At 37.0% G+C, this 17,289-nt stretch overlaps 1 protein-coding gene across 1 annotated transcript in view; it reads right to left on the bottom strand.

Moving 5' to 3' along the window:
- LOC124595012 overlaps nucleotides 1-17,289 on the bottom strand; it is a 120,834-nt gene that overhangs the window by 53,571 nt on the left and 49,974 nt on the right. The window contains exons 3-4 of the mRNA XM_047133560.1: nucleotides 12,943-13,038; nucleotides 7,819-7,937 (exon numbers count right to left, since the gene is read on the bottom strand). Coding sequence (XP_046989516.1) covers nucleotides 7,819-7,937; nucleotides 12,943-13,038 — 215 coding nt within the window. The remainder of the gene's footprint in view (nucleotides 1-7,818; nucleotides 7,938-12,942; nucleotides 13,039-17,289) is intronic.

The raw sequence follows: 17,289 nt of genomic DNA, 5'->3' as shown, positions 1-17,289 counted from the left end.
AAGTGAAACAAGATGGCCTGACTCAGGAGAAATGACCATTGACAACATGAAAGTATATTACTCGGGAAATTCTGATAGCCAGCACAGGAATGGGGTAGGAATAATTTTAGATGAGTATGCTAGTAAATCTGTCAAAAGCATTTTACCAATCTCAGATAGAGTAATCAGTCTACATTTACAAACGAAACAAACAAATATTAATTTAATCCAAATCTATGCTCCAACAGCCGACAAAGACCAAGAAGAAATAGGAAAATTTTATGAAGAATTAACACAAGCAATAGGAACCTCAAAAAGCAGAGACATTATTATCATCATGGGAGATTTTAATGCCAAAATAGGTGAAGGAAGTGAAGGTGATCTTATTGGACCTTTTGGTTTAGGAACAAGAAATGAAAGAGGAGATTTGCTGTCACAATTTTGCCAGGAAAACAATCTGTCTATTACAAACACATTTTTTAAACTCCCTAAACGAAGACTTTATACTTGGAAATCACCAAGAGACTGTAATGAAGAAGTTTGCAGAAATCAAATTGATTTCATACTTATAAACAAGAGGTACAAAAATTCTATTCATGGTGTGAAAACATATCCAGGAGCTGATATATTTTCTGATCATAGCCTTTTAGTAGCAAAGTTCCATGTGAAACTGAAAGCCATACAAAAGAAACAAAAGAAGGACTATATAAATACAACTATTCTAAGAGACCCCTTGACTAAACAAAAGACTTCTGAAGAGATTAATAAGGAATTAGTTAGGATAAAGAATAATCAAACAGAAGACATTGATGGCAAATGGGAACTTATAAAAGACGCATTAAATAATGCATGTAAAAACACAATGGCGACCAAACACGACAACATGAAAAAGAAGTGGATGACAGAGAAGATATTACAATTGATGGAACAAAGAAGAATACTTAAAAATAGAGATGAAAGTGAGTATAAAAGATTACATGCAGAAATACGAAAAGAAACACGGCGAGCAAAAGAAGAATGGTACAAGGAACAATGCTCTGAAATTGAGAGTTATGAAACAAGACATGATAGTTTCAACTTACACAAAAAAGTTAAAGATTTAGCTGGACTTAATAAAAAGAAAAAAACAAGTTTATTGTTAGATAAAAATGACAAAATAATTCCTGATGTTAAAGGTAAACTGGACAGGTGGACAGAATACGTCAAAGAACTATTTGAAGATACAAGAAAAGATCAAAAATTTTATGATAACATGATCGGAGAACAAGGACCAAGCATATCGAAAGAAGAAATATTACATGTTATCAACAAATCAAAGACAGGAAAAGCCCCTGGACCGGATAAGATACCAAATGACATCCTGAAACTCATAGGAATAGACCATATAGATATATTTGTACAATTGTTTAATGATATTTATAATTCGGGAATTATTCCTAGGGATTGGTTGACATCTACCTTTGTTACATTACCCAAAAAGGCTAATGCCAAAACTTGTAATGATCACTGTACAATAAGCTTAATGAGTCACACCTTAAAGATATTTCTAAAAGTTATACACCAACGAATATACAAAAAAGTAGAAGAAGGTATAAGTGAAACACAATTCGGTTTTAGAAGTTCCCTCGGTACAAGAGAAGCATTGTTTGCTTTTAACATATTAGCGCAACGATGTATGGAGGTTAACCAGCCACTATATGTGTGCTTCCTGGATTATAATAAAGCATTTGACAAAGTTCGTCATGATCATCTCATAGAATTGTTAGAAAAGAAAACACTTGATAAGAAAGACATCCGCATTATATATAACCTCTACTACAATCAAACCGCAACCGTGAAGGTAGAAAATGAGTTATCGAATGATATAGAAATAAAGAGGGGTGTGAGACAAGGTTGCGTTCTCTCACCCTTATTGTTTAAAATGTATTCAGAAGACATAATCCAGGCAGCTCTATCAGATGAAATAGCTGGCATTAAAGTGAATGGGCTAAACATTAACAATGTTAGGTTTGCTGATGACACTGCACTACTAGCTGGAAACCTCAAAGATCTACAATTACTTCTTGACAAAGTCGCAGAAAAAAGTGAAGAATTTGGCTTGACTCTTAACGTAAGCAAGACTAAGTTCATGGTGATATCTAAAACACACCAACAAGAAAATCTTACAATCAATAGGGAAAGAGTCGATCAAGTACATAAATTTAAATATCTCGGAACAATTGTAAATGAGGAGATTGAAAGCTCAGAAGAAATTAAATCGAGAATAGGACAGGCCAGAAGTATCTTTAATAAGATGAAAAATGCTTTCTGTTCGAGAGACATTTGTTTAAACACAAAAATGAGGTTGCTAAGATGTTATGTATTCTCAAAATTATTATACGGAATGGAAGCGTGGACATTGAAAAAGAAGGACATGAACAGTTTAGAAGCTTTTGAAATGTGGGCATATAGAAGAATACTTAGAATTAGTTGGGTGTCGAGGATTACTAATCAAGATGTCCTAAGAAGAATGGGAAAGGAAAAAGAATTAATTAAAATTATTAAAGTAAGGAAGCTACAATATTTATGCCATGTTATTAGGGGAGTAAATTACAAAATATTGCAAATAATACTAGAAGGGAAAATTTGTGGGAAGAGAACGAGGGGTAGAAGACGGACATCCTGGATTGACAATTTAAAAAATTGGTACAACTGTTCAACGTCAGAACTCCTTAGATCAGCCAAATCAAGATCAGAAATTGCCATGATGACAGCCAACCTTCTTAGAGGAGACGGCACATGAAGAAGAAGAATTACTACAAATGAACGGCATTCTGAGGTAGTGTATTTTTCATATCACAGACATGTGTTGTGTAATTTTACCTTCTCAATATGTGTAGCTGAAAATCTTGTAGTAATAATGCATTTTTTTTTTAACAAAGTGCTGCACTCAAAAGGCTGGTTGGTGTGCTTGTGCCTCAAACAGCTATCAGTTGCACTGTTGTTTGTATTCATAATCCTATAACTGTCTTTCACATTACAGATACATGGCGAAAAAAGAATAACTTCCAAGGAAAGGGCTGGATTCCATGCAATGTTTTATGTATCAAGTGCAAAGTCACAAAGAATGCCTTCTTTCCCAAATATTGTTCATCTCCTACCAGTTCAAAAAGGCCCAAATGTGAAATTGTTAAATACACTATGACAAATGTGCATGTTACAAGCATCTGTGTATGTAAAGAAGCTTTTCTCAGAATACTTGCCATAACAAAGACTGGGGTGCTCGACCAAAGTAAAAAGAATGGCTCTGCCAAATGTGAAAGAAATGGGAGGGGGGAGATCATTACCCACAACTAGAGGATGTTACAAAAAGGTACGGCCAAACTATCAGGAAACATTCCTCACACACAAAGAAAGAAAATATGTTATGTGGACATGTGTCCGGAAACGTTTACTTTCCATGTCAGAGCTCATTTTATTACTTCTCTTCAAATCACATTAATCATGGAATGGAAACACACAGCAACAGAACGTACCAGTGTGACTTCAAACACTTTGTTACAGGAAATGTTCAAAATGTCCTCCGTTAGCGAGGATACATGCATCGACCCTCTGTCGCATGGAATCCCTTATGCGATGATGCAGCCCTGGAGAATGGCGTATTGTATCAGAGCTGTCCACAATACGAGCACGAAGAGTCTCTACATTTCTACCAGGGTTGTGTAGGCAAGAGCTTTCAAATGCCCCCATAAATGAAAGTCAAGAGGGTTGAGGTCAGGAGAGCGTGGAGGCCATGAAATTGGTCCGCCTCTACCAATCCATCGGTCACCGAATCTGTTGTTGAGAAGCGTACGAACACTTCGACTGAAATGTGCAGGAGCTCCATCGTGCATGAACCACATGTTGTGTCGTACTTGTAAAGGCACATGTTCTAGCAGCACAAGTAGAGTATCCCGTATGAAATCATGATAACGTGCTCCATTGAGCATAGGTGGAAGAACATGGGGCCCAATCAAGACATCATCAACAATGCCTGCCCAAACGTTCACAGAAAATCTGTGTTGATGACATGATTGCACAGTTGCGTGCGGATTCTCGTCAGCCCACACATGTTGATTGTGAAAATTTACAATTTGATCACATTGGAATGAAGCCTCATACGTAACTGACGAAACTAAAATGAGCTCTAACATGGAAATTAAGCGTTTCCGGACACATGTCCACATAACGTCTTTTCTTTATTTGTGTGTGAGGAATGTTTCCTGAAAGTTTGGCGGCACCTTTTTGTAACACCCTGTATAAGCACTGCAAATAGCAAATGTTTATACAGAAGTTAAAAGGAATAGAACCACACTATTGTCAAAGTAAATCTGAATACATGTACCTGTTGTCTAATATCAGTACCAAAACTCTGTGGTGCATGTTCAATACTTCAGTGACTCTAGAACCTCAAGCCAAGGAAAGTTACTTTCAAAAGGTTTTCATCACAAAATGCAATATTTGTTTCAGATGGCCAGCAACAGATGCTTGCTCAAAATGTATTCAGCTTACCACTAATATAGAAAATGAGAAAGCTATTGCAAGAGAGAAATCTGATTACAGAGAAGAGAATCCATCAACTCCAGTATCATGCATTCTATGCACTTCTTCAGGAGGAGAAGGATGACATTATCACATCATTTGACTGGAGGAAAAAAGAGAGAGAGAGAGAGAGAGAGGTGTTACCTACACTTCCAGATCAGACAGCGAATTATTTCAATCAACTATACAATTTCACAATTGATATTAGCAGTTCAAAGAGTGCTACACCTAAATCTGAAGTATCTTTGCATACTTGGACAAAGAAGCAATGTCCTAAAACGTCTAATAAAATGATGTCTTCTATTTGCAATCAAATGCAAACACTCATTCGGCGAGGGGTAAATTTAATGACATTTCACTGATGGATGTCCAGGTCACAATAAAAATTTAACCTTGGTGACAACATTGTCAAAATGGCTTTGCACTGTTCTTCTTAAGGGTACTGTGATTTCCTTTCCTGTGAATGCCCACTCAATCTCTTCTCCTGACAGAGTTTTTGGACAAACAAAGAAGGAATGGCAAGAGAATGGATACCATTCTTCAACCACCTGAGTACCATAATGAATATGTTCTCCAACCATAGAACTGTGAAGATTATACGGCATGATTGGAATTGACTGGAAAGCTGAAAGAAAAGACTGTTATAAAACCAATGCAGAGGATAAGGGAAAACAATATTCACATTGAGGGGAAGCAGTTATACAGAAGTAATGTTAGAGTGGAGCACATAATTGCAATGAAAGAGAAAAGACATAACATAGTAAATCATGCTGTCTTGCCCATGGCCAGAAATAAAATGAGAGAGCAGATTGTGGACGTGGATAAGCTATTGCAGAAAAAATTTGGTCAAAACTGACAAAAACTAGACACATTACATCGTTTTTATAAAAATCTCATAATTAATTCTCATGGTGCTGATGAATCAGACTTTGGTGAAAGTAACTGCCATGAAACTGGACTCTCTATGTGATCACTATTATTGTGAGATGATGTATGTTCAAGAACTGTATCATTTTATATGTGCCATAATGGTTTAATTCCTCTTTTTTCTCACCAATATGTGTTTACTAATACAGTAAATCAGTATACGAAATGTAGAAAATGCCTAAATTGAAAATCTTCGAGACAGTTCCCCATTTACAGTCCTTTACCAAGTAGAAAAGCCAGTAGTGTGGAATGGAAATCTCACATGTTATCAGTTCTATACCATTTTCAAGCTTTTTATAACTTCAGATTGAATAGACATGTCCAGTTTTGAAAATAGAAGCCTCGTACATACTCTTCAAGGCACCATACAGTGCATGGTGCAGGGTATCATGTACCTTTGTTAGCCATTGCCTTTCCTGTTCCACTTACAAATGGTTCAAGAGAAAAACATAAGGGTGACTGGGTTGGGAGTAATTTAGTGTATTAATACATGCAAATACTAGGCCTAAAAAAAAAGAGTGAAACTTAGTGTAATTGTCTGGCCTATATAGTCTACCTATGAATCACACATTTATTCATCTATATGTGAATGATTGGCACTCTTTAGTTTTTGTTACACTTTAATATTGTATCACTGCAGGATTTTATTTAGCTGGGGAAGGGTGTCTGTGTGCTGCATGTATCTACTCTGAAAAATGAGTATACAAAAACTGAGTTGTAATGTTCAATTCCTTGTTTATGTGTCTACACACATCCCAATGCTTCCTCTGTGTAGTGACTGGTTGTCTTTTCTCATACAACTGTTCATCAGTTTCATGTTCTTACTCTCTTTATATTTTTAAAGCTCTATATTTTTCCTTCTTTGGTTTTTCCTTAGTCTCCTACATCCTACTCTATTCCCCTTGAAACCTACTACTACATGGTCGTTAGGATACGTGTGACATGAAGTGTTGACCTCGGATGTTAGGTTGCCACATTTACAGGCTTATATAAATTTTGTAACGATATTATTTGATTTATCTGGTCATTATAGAACGCTGTTTATTATACTGACCCAAATTCTGTCATTAATTTCATTTTGACTTAAGCAAACATATATAAACCCATGCACTGGTTTGAATGTTATTAATCACTTGATCATAAATCACAAACAATTCTCGTTTTTCATTTCCACAATACCTTTCAGAAGATGTGAAACTAACTTCTCATCAGTATCTATGCAATTAATGCATGTAGATGTTAGGAACATTTTCCAACTAATGATCTTCATGATATAAGCTACTTTATAAAAAGCATTGTTATTCAGCATATTTTATGATTTTCAAAACTAAAAGCAAAAAGCCATGTAAAACTTCATGTTGCAATGTGAGAGGAGCAAACTAACATATAATTCTGTAATGTCAGTGTGTATACCCCAGCATGTTTTTGATTGTAATCATAAATTTTCTGTTTCTAACATTGGGTATTGTAACCAGCAATTGTTAAAATAATATAAAAGGAGTGACCAATCAACCATCAGGGTCTCAGTTTTCCGTGAGTTTTTGTGAGATAGTTTTGTTACAATTTTTGTAACTGTATTACACAGTAACATGTAATTCTGCAAGAGAAACATAGTGTCAACCTGAATTTCTGCCGGCCGCGGTGGCCGTGCGGTTCTGGCGCTTCAGTCCGGAACCGCGGGACTGCTACGGTCGCAGATTCGAATCCTGCCTCGGGCATGGGTTTGTGTGATGTCCTTAGGTTAGTTAGGTTTAAGTAGTTCTAAGTTCTAGGGGGACTTATGACCTAAGATGTTGAGTCCCATAGTGCTCAGAGCCATTTAAACCATTTTGAACCTGAATTTCTTGAAATCTATCTTGATACTAACAAATCATTAGCTACACTGTCAACAACTCAGGAAGTTACAGCAAATTTTGGTGGAGCAGATACTCAAAAATTCTTCTGCAGCCATTACAGCATCAGCAGAGGTTGGCAAGAAACAAAGATGTGTATTTGCAATTAATTGTTACACCCTGTAACATATCACCTTCTTTACTCGTTTTCATGGGAGAGTTTTTTACATCACTCATCTTTCTATTTCCTCTGGAAAAAATTTCCCTCTTTACAGCCTTCACTCAGCATTGTAAATTAGACACCATTTATTTGCAGAAGAATATAGTTCCTAGATGCATGTTTTCAATATTTGAGGAACAAATTTATTTCATTAACTCCACTGTAAAGTGAGATGCAACACGTTTTTTTTTCTTTATCTATGATTTTTAAAATCTTGATCTATCATATTCCAGGCAATATGACAGCTTTTATTATGCTCATTATCGAAGTAGCATGGTTTCACACACCATAGATACTAACCTATAATCTTTCCAGTGCATGTCCCACTCATCTGGCCCAGAATTTAGTTCCAGATCTTCACTGTCTGTCTTTGTGTTCTCCATGGCTTCTGCAGTCTGGCGCCAGAAAGCCAGTATGCACTAAAGAAAACAAACGCAAATGTACTAGTTCAGAAACAAAGGAAACAATTCAGGACTCTGCCAACAAAGATAAAAACCACAAATTTATGAGATTTTCGTAGATCACAGTATACTAGCAAAACATATTGCACGGTGTAATACTAACACCTTTTTACAACGAAACATCCTAGAGTCATCACTGGATTTCACGAAATACAGCGATAAAAGCTATCTTCTTTCTGGGATTTAATGACATCCTGAAGTGATGCAAAGTCACAGGAAATAGAGTGTTGAAATAAAGATGACAATATGTAATAATTGGGTATTAAAGGAGGGGAAAAAACATTGAAAAATTTAGTATAAGCAATAGAACAAAAGATTTGACTAGATAAAAACACTTCCTGCATTTTCTACCGATGAAAAACAAAATAAATTACAGGTAAATATGAAACATCACAATTATACTTATCCAAGAGGAAAAGATGGCCCTGAAACAGAGGATAACACAGAAGTCTGAAAAGTGTAAAAAGGAGACAATGGAATGAAGATTGGGTAGGGAATCAGTGAATTTGAGAATAAAACTAAACCAAGAAAGTTGGGTGACTGATCTCCTTGATTCAGTTTATATTTGCTTAATGAAATCTGCCTATGAATATTTTCAGAACAGATCACAAAGCTGGAAGCAGTATTACTTACCGTAAAATACACAATTTCTCAAATAAAATATTCTCATACTCGCAAATACTTTCCACTGTGGCATAGAAAAAGATAGTTACAAGTTAAACTTTGAAAGAGTAACAGAGATGAACAAAGAAGTCTTACTTTCCTATGGTTCTTATTACTGAAACTGGTATCATAAACTGCCTATAATGAGAGCAAAGAGAAATTTACCAAAGACAAAACAGAGCAAGTAGTTTTAGAGAAACTCTTTAAAAAGACTTTACACAAAAAATTAAGGTAAAATAGTATAAAATTGGAAGTAACTAAATATGGGCAAGCTTGTCTAACAATATACACACATCAAAAAAAGTTTTGCATCACCTTGATTCCAAGAGTTCTGGAACCCATACAGAAAGTTGGAATAGAGAGCAACATAAAAATCATTTCTGCCCTTTTTATTGCCCTTGCATGTTGTACCACTATACAGCGAAACCTTCAGAGGTGGTAGTCCAGACTGCTGTATACACCGGTACCTCTAATACCCAGTAGCATGTCCTCTTGCATTGATGCATGCCTGTATTCGTCATGGCATACTATCGACAAGTTCATCAAGGCACTGTTGATTCAGACTGTCCCACTCCTCAACAGTGATTCGCCACAGATCCCTCAGAGTGGTTGGTGGGTCACATTGTCCATAAACAGCCCTTTTCAATCTATCCCAGGCATGTTCAATAGGGTTCATGTCTGGAGAACATGCTGGCCACTCTAGTAAAGCAATGTCACTACCCTGAAGGAAGTCATTCACAAAATGTGCACGATGGGGGTGCAAATTGTCATCCATGAAGATGAATACCTCACCAATATGCTGCCGATATGGTTGCACTATCGGTTTGAGGATGGCATTCATGTAGCGTACAGCCATTACGGCGCCTTCCATGACCACCAGCTGCGTACGTCGACCCCACATAATGCCACCCCACAACATCAGGGAACCTCCACCTTGCTGCACTCGCTGGACAGTGTGTCTAAGGCCTTCAGCCTGACCGGGTTGCCTCCATATACGTCTCTGACAACTATCTGGTTGAAGGCATATGCAACACTCATCGGTGAAGAGGATGTGATGCCAATTCTGAGCAGTCCATTTGGCATGTTGTTGGGCCCACCTGTACCACGCTGCATGGTGTCATGGTTTCAAAGACGGACATTGCCATGAACGTTGGGAGTGAAACTGAGCATCAAGCAGCCTATTGCGCACAGTTTGAGACATAACATGACATCCTGTGCCTGCACGAAAAGCATTATTTGACATGGTGGTGTTGCTGTCAGGGTTCCTCCGAGCCATAATCTGCAGGTAGCGGTCATCCAGTGCTCTCTCTCTCTCTCTCTCTCTCTCTCTCTCTCTCTCTGTCTCTCTCTCTCTCTGTGTGTGTGTGTGTGTGTTCATCAGAACAGAAGGAAATTATAGTCTTTGTGAAGAAGATGGGAACAACAATTTGAATTAGATGTCACAGTTCCTTGATCTTTATTAAAGAATAATTTCAGAGTTCATTAGAGAGAAATTAAGATAGTTTGTGGAGTGAAGTTGCAAAAGAAATTCAAGTAGGTAAGCCTACAATTACTGAAATAGTTAACATATTTCTCAACAGAGCACTGAAATTGTCAATCTGGGCTTAGGTTACAGGGTGCAATAGCAATAAAACTGACGATTCCTTTAGCAATGGAGCAGTTGTTTGTGCATTCATTTTGTATGTGCCTATGAACTGCTAAATTTTAAATAATTTAGTAGTTCATCTTACAACATAAGTACTAATAGAACAAATTAATCTGTATGACAGCGAGATAGGTGTATGAAAACAGTGGAATGAAAGAGATTTACAAACAAGGAGAAGGAAAAATCAACAAAGATAGTAAATTTACAGAATTCCTGAATATAATTCACTTGCTGTGCATATGAATACAACTGAACATTGGAAAATGTCATCTTTGCAATAAGCGAGAAAAAACTTAAGATATTAATTTATTGGCACAAACCCAAAATACTCACAGAAATAAGCAGTTTCATTTGGTATTGGCCGTCTTCAGATCATGATAAGAAACAGAAGTACAATTCAGTACTACACCTTAACACCTTACAATAAGTACCACTTCACCCATCTTCAGGTCATGTAGTACATGGTACACAAGCAACAGCATGCACTACCAATATGTTCCAGTATGCCACACATAAAAATGGGATTTTTTCAGGGTTTAAACTTTGTGTGCTATTGGTGAATGAAAGGTAGAATCAAGTGTTTTTATAGCCCTTGGGTTACACACCATTTGTATATGCAACAGAAGAATCATCTTATTGTAATTATCCTACATTGCAAGGTCTAAGTTTCAATATTACAGACATCTTTCAGCTTAGGCCAATTGAGCAAATCAGTTGGTTCTTTTTGCATTACATGTGGTCTATGGGGCACCTTAAGGAGCTTATGGAGCCACCTTTAGTTCGTGAGGAGTTCTTGGGAAAATCTGAAAAAAAGGTTTTTCACAATGTTTTCACCATCAGCAGCAGATATCTAAGTAAGTAACTGCAGCTAATTGCTCAAATTTTAACAGTACATTCTCTACGCACTTATCTAGAAGTGCCACCTTCCAGTTTTCATAACATGGTTTTTGGGTACCACAACTGGGCCATGGATTCCAAGATAGCTATGCACAGTAGATGGCTGAAATTTTTACGATATATTCCTTACATCAAGATCTTGAATAAACTTTCAATTTTGTTGCTAATTTACCATTTCTGAGATACAAAGGTTCAAAGGTGTCCTACTTGTAAACATAAAATACAGATTTGAAATCCAGTATGAGGTGAAAACATATTTTATAAACTGGCATAGCCTGGTCAAATATGCTGTGAAGTGTCTCCATCAGAAGAGTTCTGGGTACCCCATGTTGTAGTATTGAGCCACCTGCAGAATTTTTGTACATGTAAAATCCAGTCTGAGGTGTAAAATTACTTTTGCTGAATGACAGCTGGTACTCCACTATTCAGTTTGCATCTTTTAAGCAGCCGCATATTCACCTTTTTTATGCTCTGATAGGATCATTCCCTGCTGGTAGTAGTTTTACTCGTGCATGGATCATGTGGCATGGACTCAACTAATGTCTGAAGTAGTGCTGGAGGGAACTGACACCAGGAATCCTGCACAGCAGTTCATAAATCTGTAGGAGTACGAGGGGGTGGAGATCTCTTTCGAACAACATGTTGCAAGGCAGCCCAGATATGCTCAACAGTGTTCATGTCTGGGAAGTTTGGTGGCCAGCGGAAGTGTATAAACTCAGACGAGTGCTTCTGGAGCCACTGTGTAGCAATTCTGGATGTGTGAGGTGTCACACTATCCTACTGGAATTGCCCAAGTCTGTCGGATTGCACAATGGACATGAATGGATGCAGGTGATCAGACAGGATGCTCACATACATGTCACCTGTCAGACATATCGTCAGACAGACCATATCTAGACATATCAGGGGTCCCATATCACTCCAACTGCACACACCCCACACCATTACTAAGCCTCCACCAGCTTGAACGTCCCCTGCTGACACACAGTGTCCATGGATTCATGAGGTTGTCTCCATACCCATACATGTCCATCCACTCAATACAATTTGAAATGACACTCGTCCAACCAGGCTATATGTTACAGTCATCAACAGTCCAATGTCGGTGTTGACAGGTCCAGGTGAGGCATAAAGCTTTGTGTTGTGCAGCCATAAGGGTACACTGTAGCAGCAGCAACCAATCTAACAACTGCGCCAGACACTTGTCTTATATAGGCATTGCCTACCGCAGCACCATTTTCTGCCTGTTTACATGTCTCTGTATTTGAACAGACATGCCTATACCAGTTTCTTTGGCACATCAGTGCATATATTGGTATCTACCTACTTAAAGGTGTAGTTTGAAAAGGATTGAAGAGGCATTCAGTCTTGGCTCTAAAGTAGGAGCTGTCGTGATGAAGAGCAGCAGTTCATTTCTGGTAAACTAGATTTAACACTGAAGTATATCATTGCTTCTCATCATCATGAGAAGCAGGCCAATATTGGGTGAAACTAGTTACTTTTCTGCAATACTTTGTGAGTCTATAAGTAAACAAAAATTTTGTAAATATAAATTATAAATGATTTACAAAAAGAAAAAACCACACAATCGTCAAACATAGCACTTTTCACAATCTATGAATACCATTCAGAGAGAAACTAAGAAAAACTATTGTATTTGAGAGTCTCATAAGATCATTTTCCTGTCATGGTCTGGATGTAGGTAAACTTGGCTGCCTCTCAAAAAACTGGTTAACAATAAATATGTGATTAACTTACTGGATCTTCCATTTTCACATATGCAATATCTTCCACTAGTAAAAATTCTTCTACTTTTATTGGGGCTTCTTCTTCAGCAGATCGTTCTTCATTGCTCTGGAACATCAAGAACACAAAAAAATTGAGTCAGTACTTTGTGAATGATAAAAGTGCATTAACCAGTTACATTCAAATAATGATGTAAAACTGAGCACTTCACAAAATGCAAAAACATAGTATCCTATGACTACAGTATGAATGAGCCGCAATTATAATCAATCAATTCATACAAATACCGGCCTGAATATGTTGTGATATAAAATGGAAAAATCACATATGCTCAGTTGTGAGTAAGGCATACAGCAGAGTTAACATTCATTGATAGGCTACTGGGATGTGCAATTAGTCTACAAAGGAGATTGCTTATAAAATATAACTAACAAGTGATGTAAAACACATACAAAGATGGGCAACATGAACAGCCATAAATTTATTTGACTCATGGGAGAGTGACATGGAAATGCTGAGAAATCTGACCAAGCACAATTAATCCACAAAAGCCTACCTACATTTCAAAAACCAATTTGAAGCGAAGAATCTAATTGAATATTACAGCCTCCTATGCCTCTCTCTCTTTGGGACTGCAAAGATAAGCTCAGATTAATTACAGCATGACAGAGGCATTTAAGTAGTCATTCACTCTGCACTTCATATATGAATGGAACGGAAGGAAACCATAGCACATGGGATAATGGAAAGTTAGCTCTGCCAAGCATTTCACAGAGATTTGTAGAGTATGTATGTAATTATAAAAATGGCATGTTTCCTATCATAGGTCTCACCAAGCTCACTAAACAAATACAACATAGGTATGGCAGTTTAGCAAAGAAAAGACACTAAATTGAAGGCAAATGTGAATGCAAATTTTCATATAATAATCATGATATGAGGAGAGGGGGAAAGCTAGAAAACAATACAGGCAGCAGCAGTGATGTCACATACACAAAGTTTAAGTTTCATAAGTACAATGCAACGAACTTATATCTCATACGGTTTGTAATGTCTACATCTACATTTACATCTACATCTACACTCTGCGAACCATCTTGAATTGAAAGCCAGAGGGTACATCCTGTATTACTCATTATTAGGGGTTCTTCCCATGCCATCCACATATGGAGTGCGGGAAGAATGATTGTTTGAATGCCTTTGTGCATGCAGTAATTATTCTGATCTTATCCTCACAATCCCTATGTAAGTGATACGTAGGAGATTTTTTATATGTTCCTACAGTCCTCATTTAAAGCTGGTTCTTGAAACTTTGTTAGTAGACTTTCTCAAAATAGTTTACGTCTATCTTCAAGAGTCCGTCACTTCAGTTCCTTCAGGACCTCTGCGACACTTTCCCATGCATCAAACAAACCTGTGACCATTCCTGTGCCCTTCTCTATATACATTCAGTATCCCCTGTTAGTCCCATTTGGTATGGGTCCCAAACACTTGAACAATATTCTGGAACTGGTCGCATGAGTGATTTGCAAGTGATCTCCTTTGTAGACTGATTGCACCTCCCCAGTATTCTGCCAATCAACCAAAGTTTACCAACTGCATTACCCACAACTGAGTCTACATGATCATTCCATTTCATATAATTACAAAATGTTACACTAAGGCATTTGTATGAGTAGGCCAATTTCAATAATGACTCATTTACAGCCATAGAATATTACATTTTTTTTGTTTTGTGAAGTGCAAAATTTTACACTTTTGAACATTTAAAGCAAGTTGCCAATCTTTGCACCACTTTGAAATCTTATCAAAACCTAACTGAATATTTATGCAGCTTCTTTCAGACAGTATTTCATTATATATAATTGCATCACCTGCAAGAAGCCTGAGGTTACTATTAATATTGTCTGCAAAGTCATAAATAGACAGCATGAACACAAAGGTCCCAACACACTTCCCTGGGGCACACTTGAAGTTACTTCTACGTACCAAGATGACTCTCCATCCAAGATAATTTGCTGTATCATCCCTACCAAAAAGGTCATAAACCAGTCACAAACTTCAATTGTTACCCCACATGACAATAAGTGTAGGTGTGGTAGTGATTCAAATGCTTTTCAGAAATCAAGAAATACTGCATCTACCTGCCTGCCTTGATATACAGCCTTTAGCACGTCATGTGAGAAAAGAGTCTCTGTAAGGTACACAAGAAAAAACAAATAGATAAAAGCATGAACTAAAAAGCCGTCACAGCCTGAGCATACAATGCCTTTGAAGAACACTAAAGATGAAAAATATATTTATAATGTTAGAATACCAGATTTTATGTCCCCCAAGAACCAGTTGTTATGTGTTTTACAGAATATTGTAAAACTGGACTGTGACAATGCAACTCATGAAAAAAACTGCATGACAAAATTCAACCCAAATGCCCATCACCAATCACAGATGATATATTATGAGAGCTGTACCATAAATGCACGATCTGATCTATAAATAGTGGTTGTTGTTACAAACATATGATTATGATAAAAGCACCTACTTTATAAAGCTGAAGTTTGAAGTCTGACTGTGCTACGATGTTTAGTATTTTTTGGCAGCAATCTCTGCGAATTTGTAAACATGGACAAAACTGGTCATTATTATGTGGTACAATACTTTCATTTGAAATGTCTCAGTCCAACAAAATATAAAGATGAGCTAAATTCTAGCCTGGGGCAGTCTGTCCCTTCACCCACAACAATAAAATATTGGGTGGCAGAGAATAAGTGAGGTGGTGCGAACTGCCAAGACAAAACATTGCTGTGGTCAATCAAATGACACGACCATGCCAGATACTGCGAAGAAAATCCACAATATGGTATTCAATGAGCATCAGCTGAAAGTGTGCAAGGTAGCAGACACTACTGTCACTTCAAAAAATGCTGTTGATCAAATACTGACTGAAAATTTGGACATGTGAAAGCAGTGTACAAGATGGGTGCTGCATTTACTCAGAATTAATGAAGTCAAGTTTTGAGTATGATTAATAACCATGGATGAAACATAGGTATATCACTTCACACCAGAGACAAAGGAACAATCAAAACAGTGGACTGAAAAGGATAATCAGCTCCAAGGAAAGGGAAGACAGTTCCATTGCTAGGCAATGCCACGGCATCAGTTTTTTGGGATGTGCATCTGATAATTTATGCTGATCATCTTCAACAAGGAAATGCAGTCAATGATGAGTATCACATCTTAATAATGAAATCAAGAAAAAATGGCCACATTTATCAAAAAAGAAATTTTTGTCATGACAACAATGCACCAGTTCACATGTCCATTATCACTATGATCAAAATCAATGAGTTAGGGTTTGAATTGCTTCTTCGTGCACCCTGTTCACCAGATTTAAACCCCTCTGATTATTTTCTGTTTCTGAACTTGAATAAATGGCTTGATAATAAAAGATATGGCAAAAATGAAGAGATAAAATCTGCAGTTGATGGCTATTTTGTGGAGCTAAAAAATTCTCACTATAAACAGTGTACTGAAACTACTGAACATTACTGGGAAAAATGTGTTGCTGAAAGGTTGATGTAGAGAAACAAAGGTCTTTTTCTGCAAAATTTTGGTATTTTCTTTGTTAGGTCAGGTACTTCTGAGACAGGCCTCGTACATATTTCACGGCGTTATCAAAAACTACATAAAGATGTATATACTGAAACATTAATTAATTCACTGTTCAAAATACGAATGAGGAACAAATGCAAGAAGTGCCACTAATTTCCCAGAAGAGTATTCTGACACAACTTTCATGTGTGTGAAAAGAACCAAGTTGCCTTATATATTAACAAAATATTGGCTGGATATGGAAGCTGTCTCTGATGGCTTAACTGACCATTTGGAAACCATTCAGCACTGCTAATCTCTACTACCTAAGTTCAAAAATCAGATAATATTCTGTGTGTTCCAGATCTACAGAACCATTTGTCTGGAAGTTTAAAATTTCCCAATACAAAAATATTACCTTCCATGAGCAATTACCAGCAAAATTATCTGAGGACTCTTCAGTGCAATGACATGATGTACAAACACATTGTTCAGCAGAGATGATTTGAAGAATAAAATGAAGAACAAAATCGTGCAAGACACGTTTTTCACTAAACTAAAAGTCTTCCTTGGGCTGAAAATATTTTGCATGTGATGGTGAGATGAAGAATGCACTTAACAACTAGTATAATGGACTGTCAATAGCTGACTGTGACATGGAAGTTATAGTCTCGAGGATGGGTACGACAAATGCTTAACTAATGGAGATGATTATGAAGAAAAGTAAAGTAACCTTCAGTACAGTCAACTTGTTTCTATTTGCAG

This window comes from Schistocerca americana, chromosome 2 (assembly GCF_021461395.2).
Source record: "Schistocerca americana isolate TAMUIC-IGC-003095 chromosome 2, iqSchAmer2.1, whole genome shotgun sequence".
Lineage (NCBI taxonomy): Eukaryota > Metazoa > Arthropoda > Insecta > Orthoptera > Acrididae > Schistocerca > Schistocerca americana.
The sequence above is the reverse complement of the archived record's forward strand: the minus strand, read 5'-3'. Positions and strand labels throughout refer to the sequence as shown.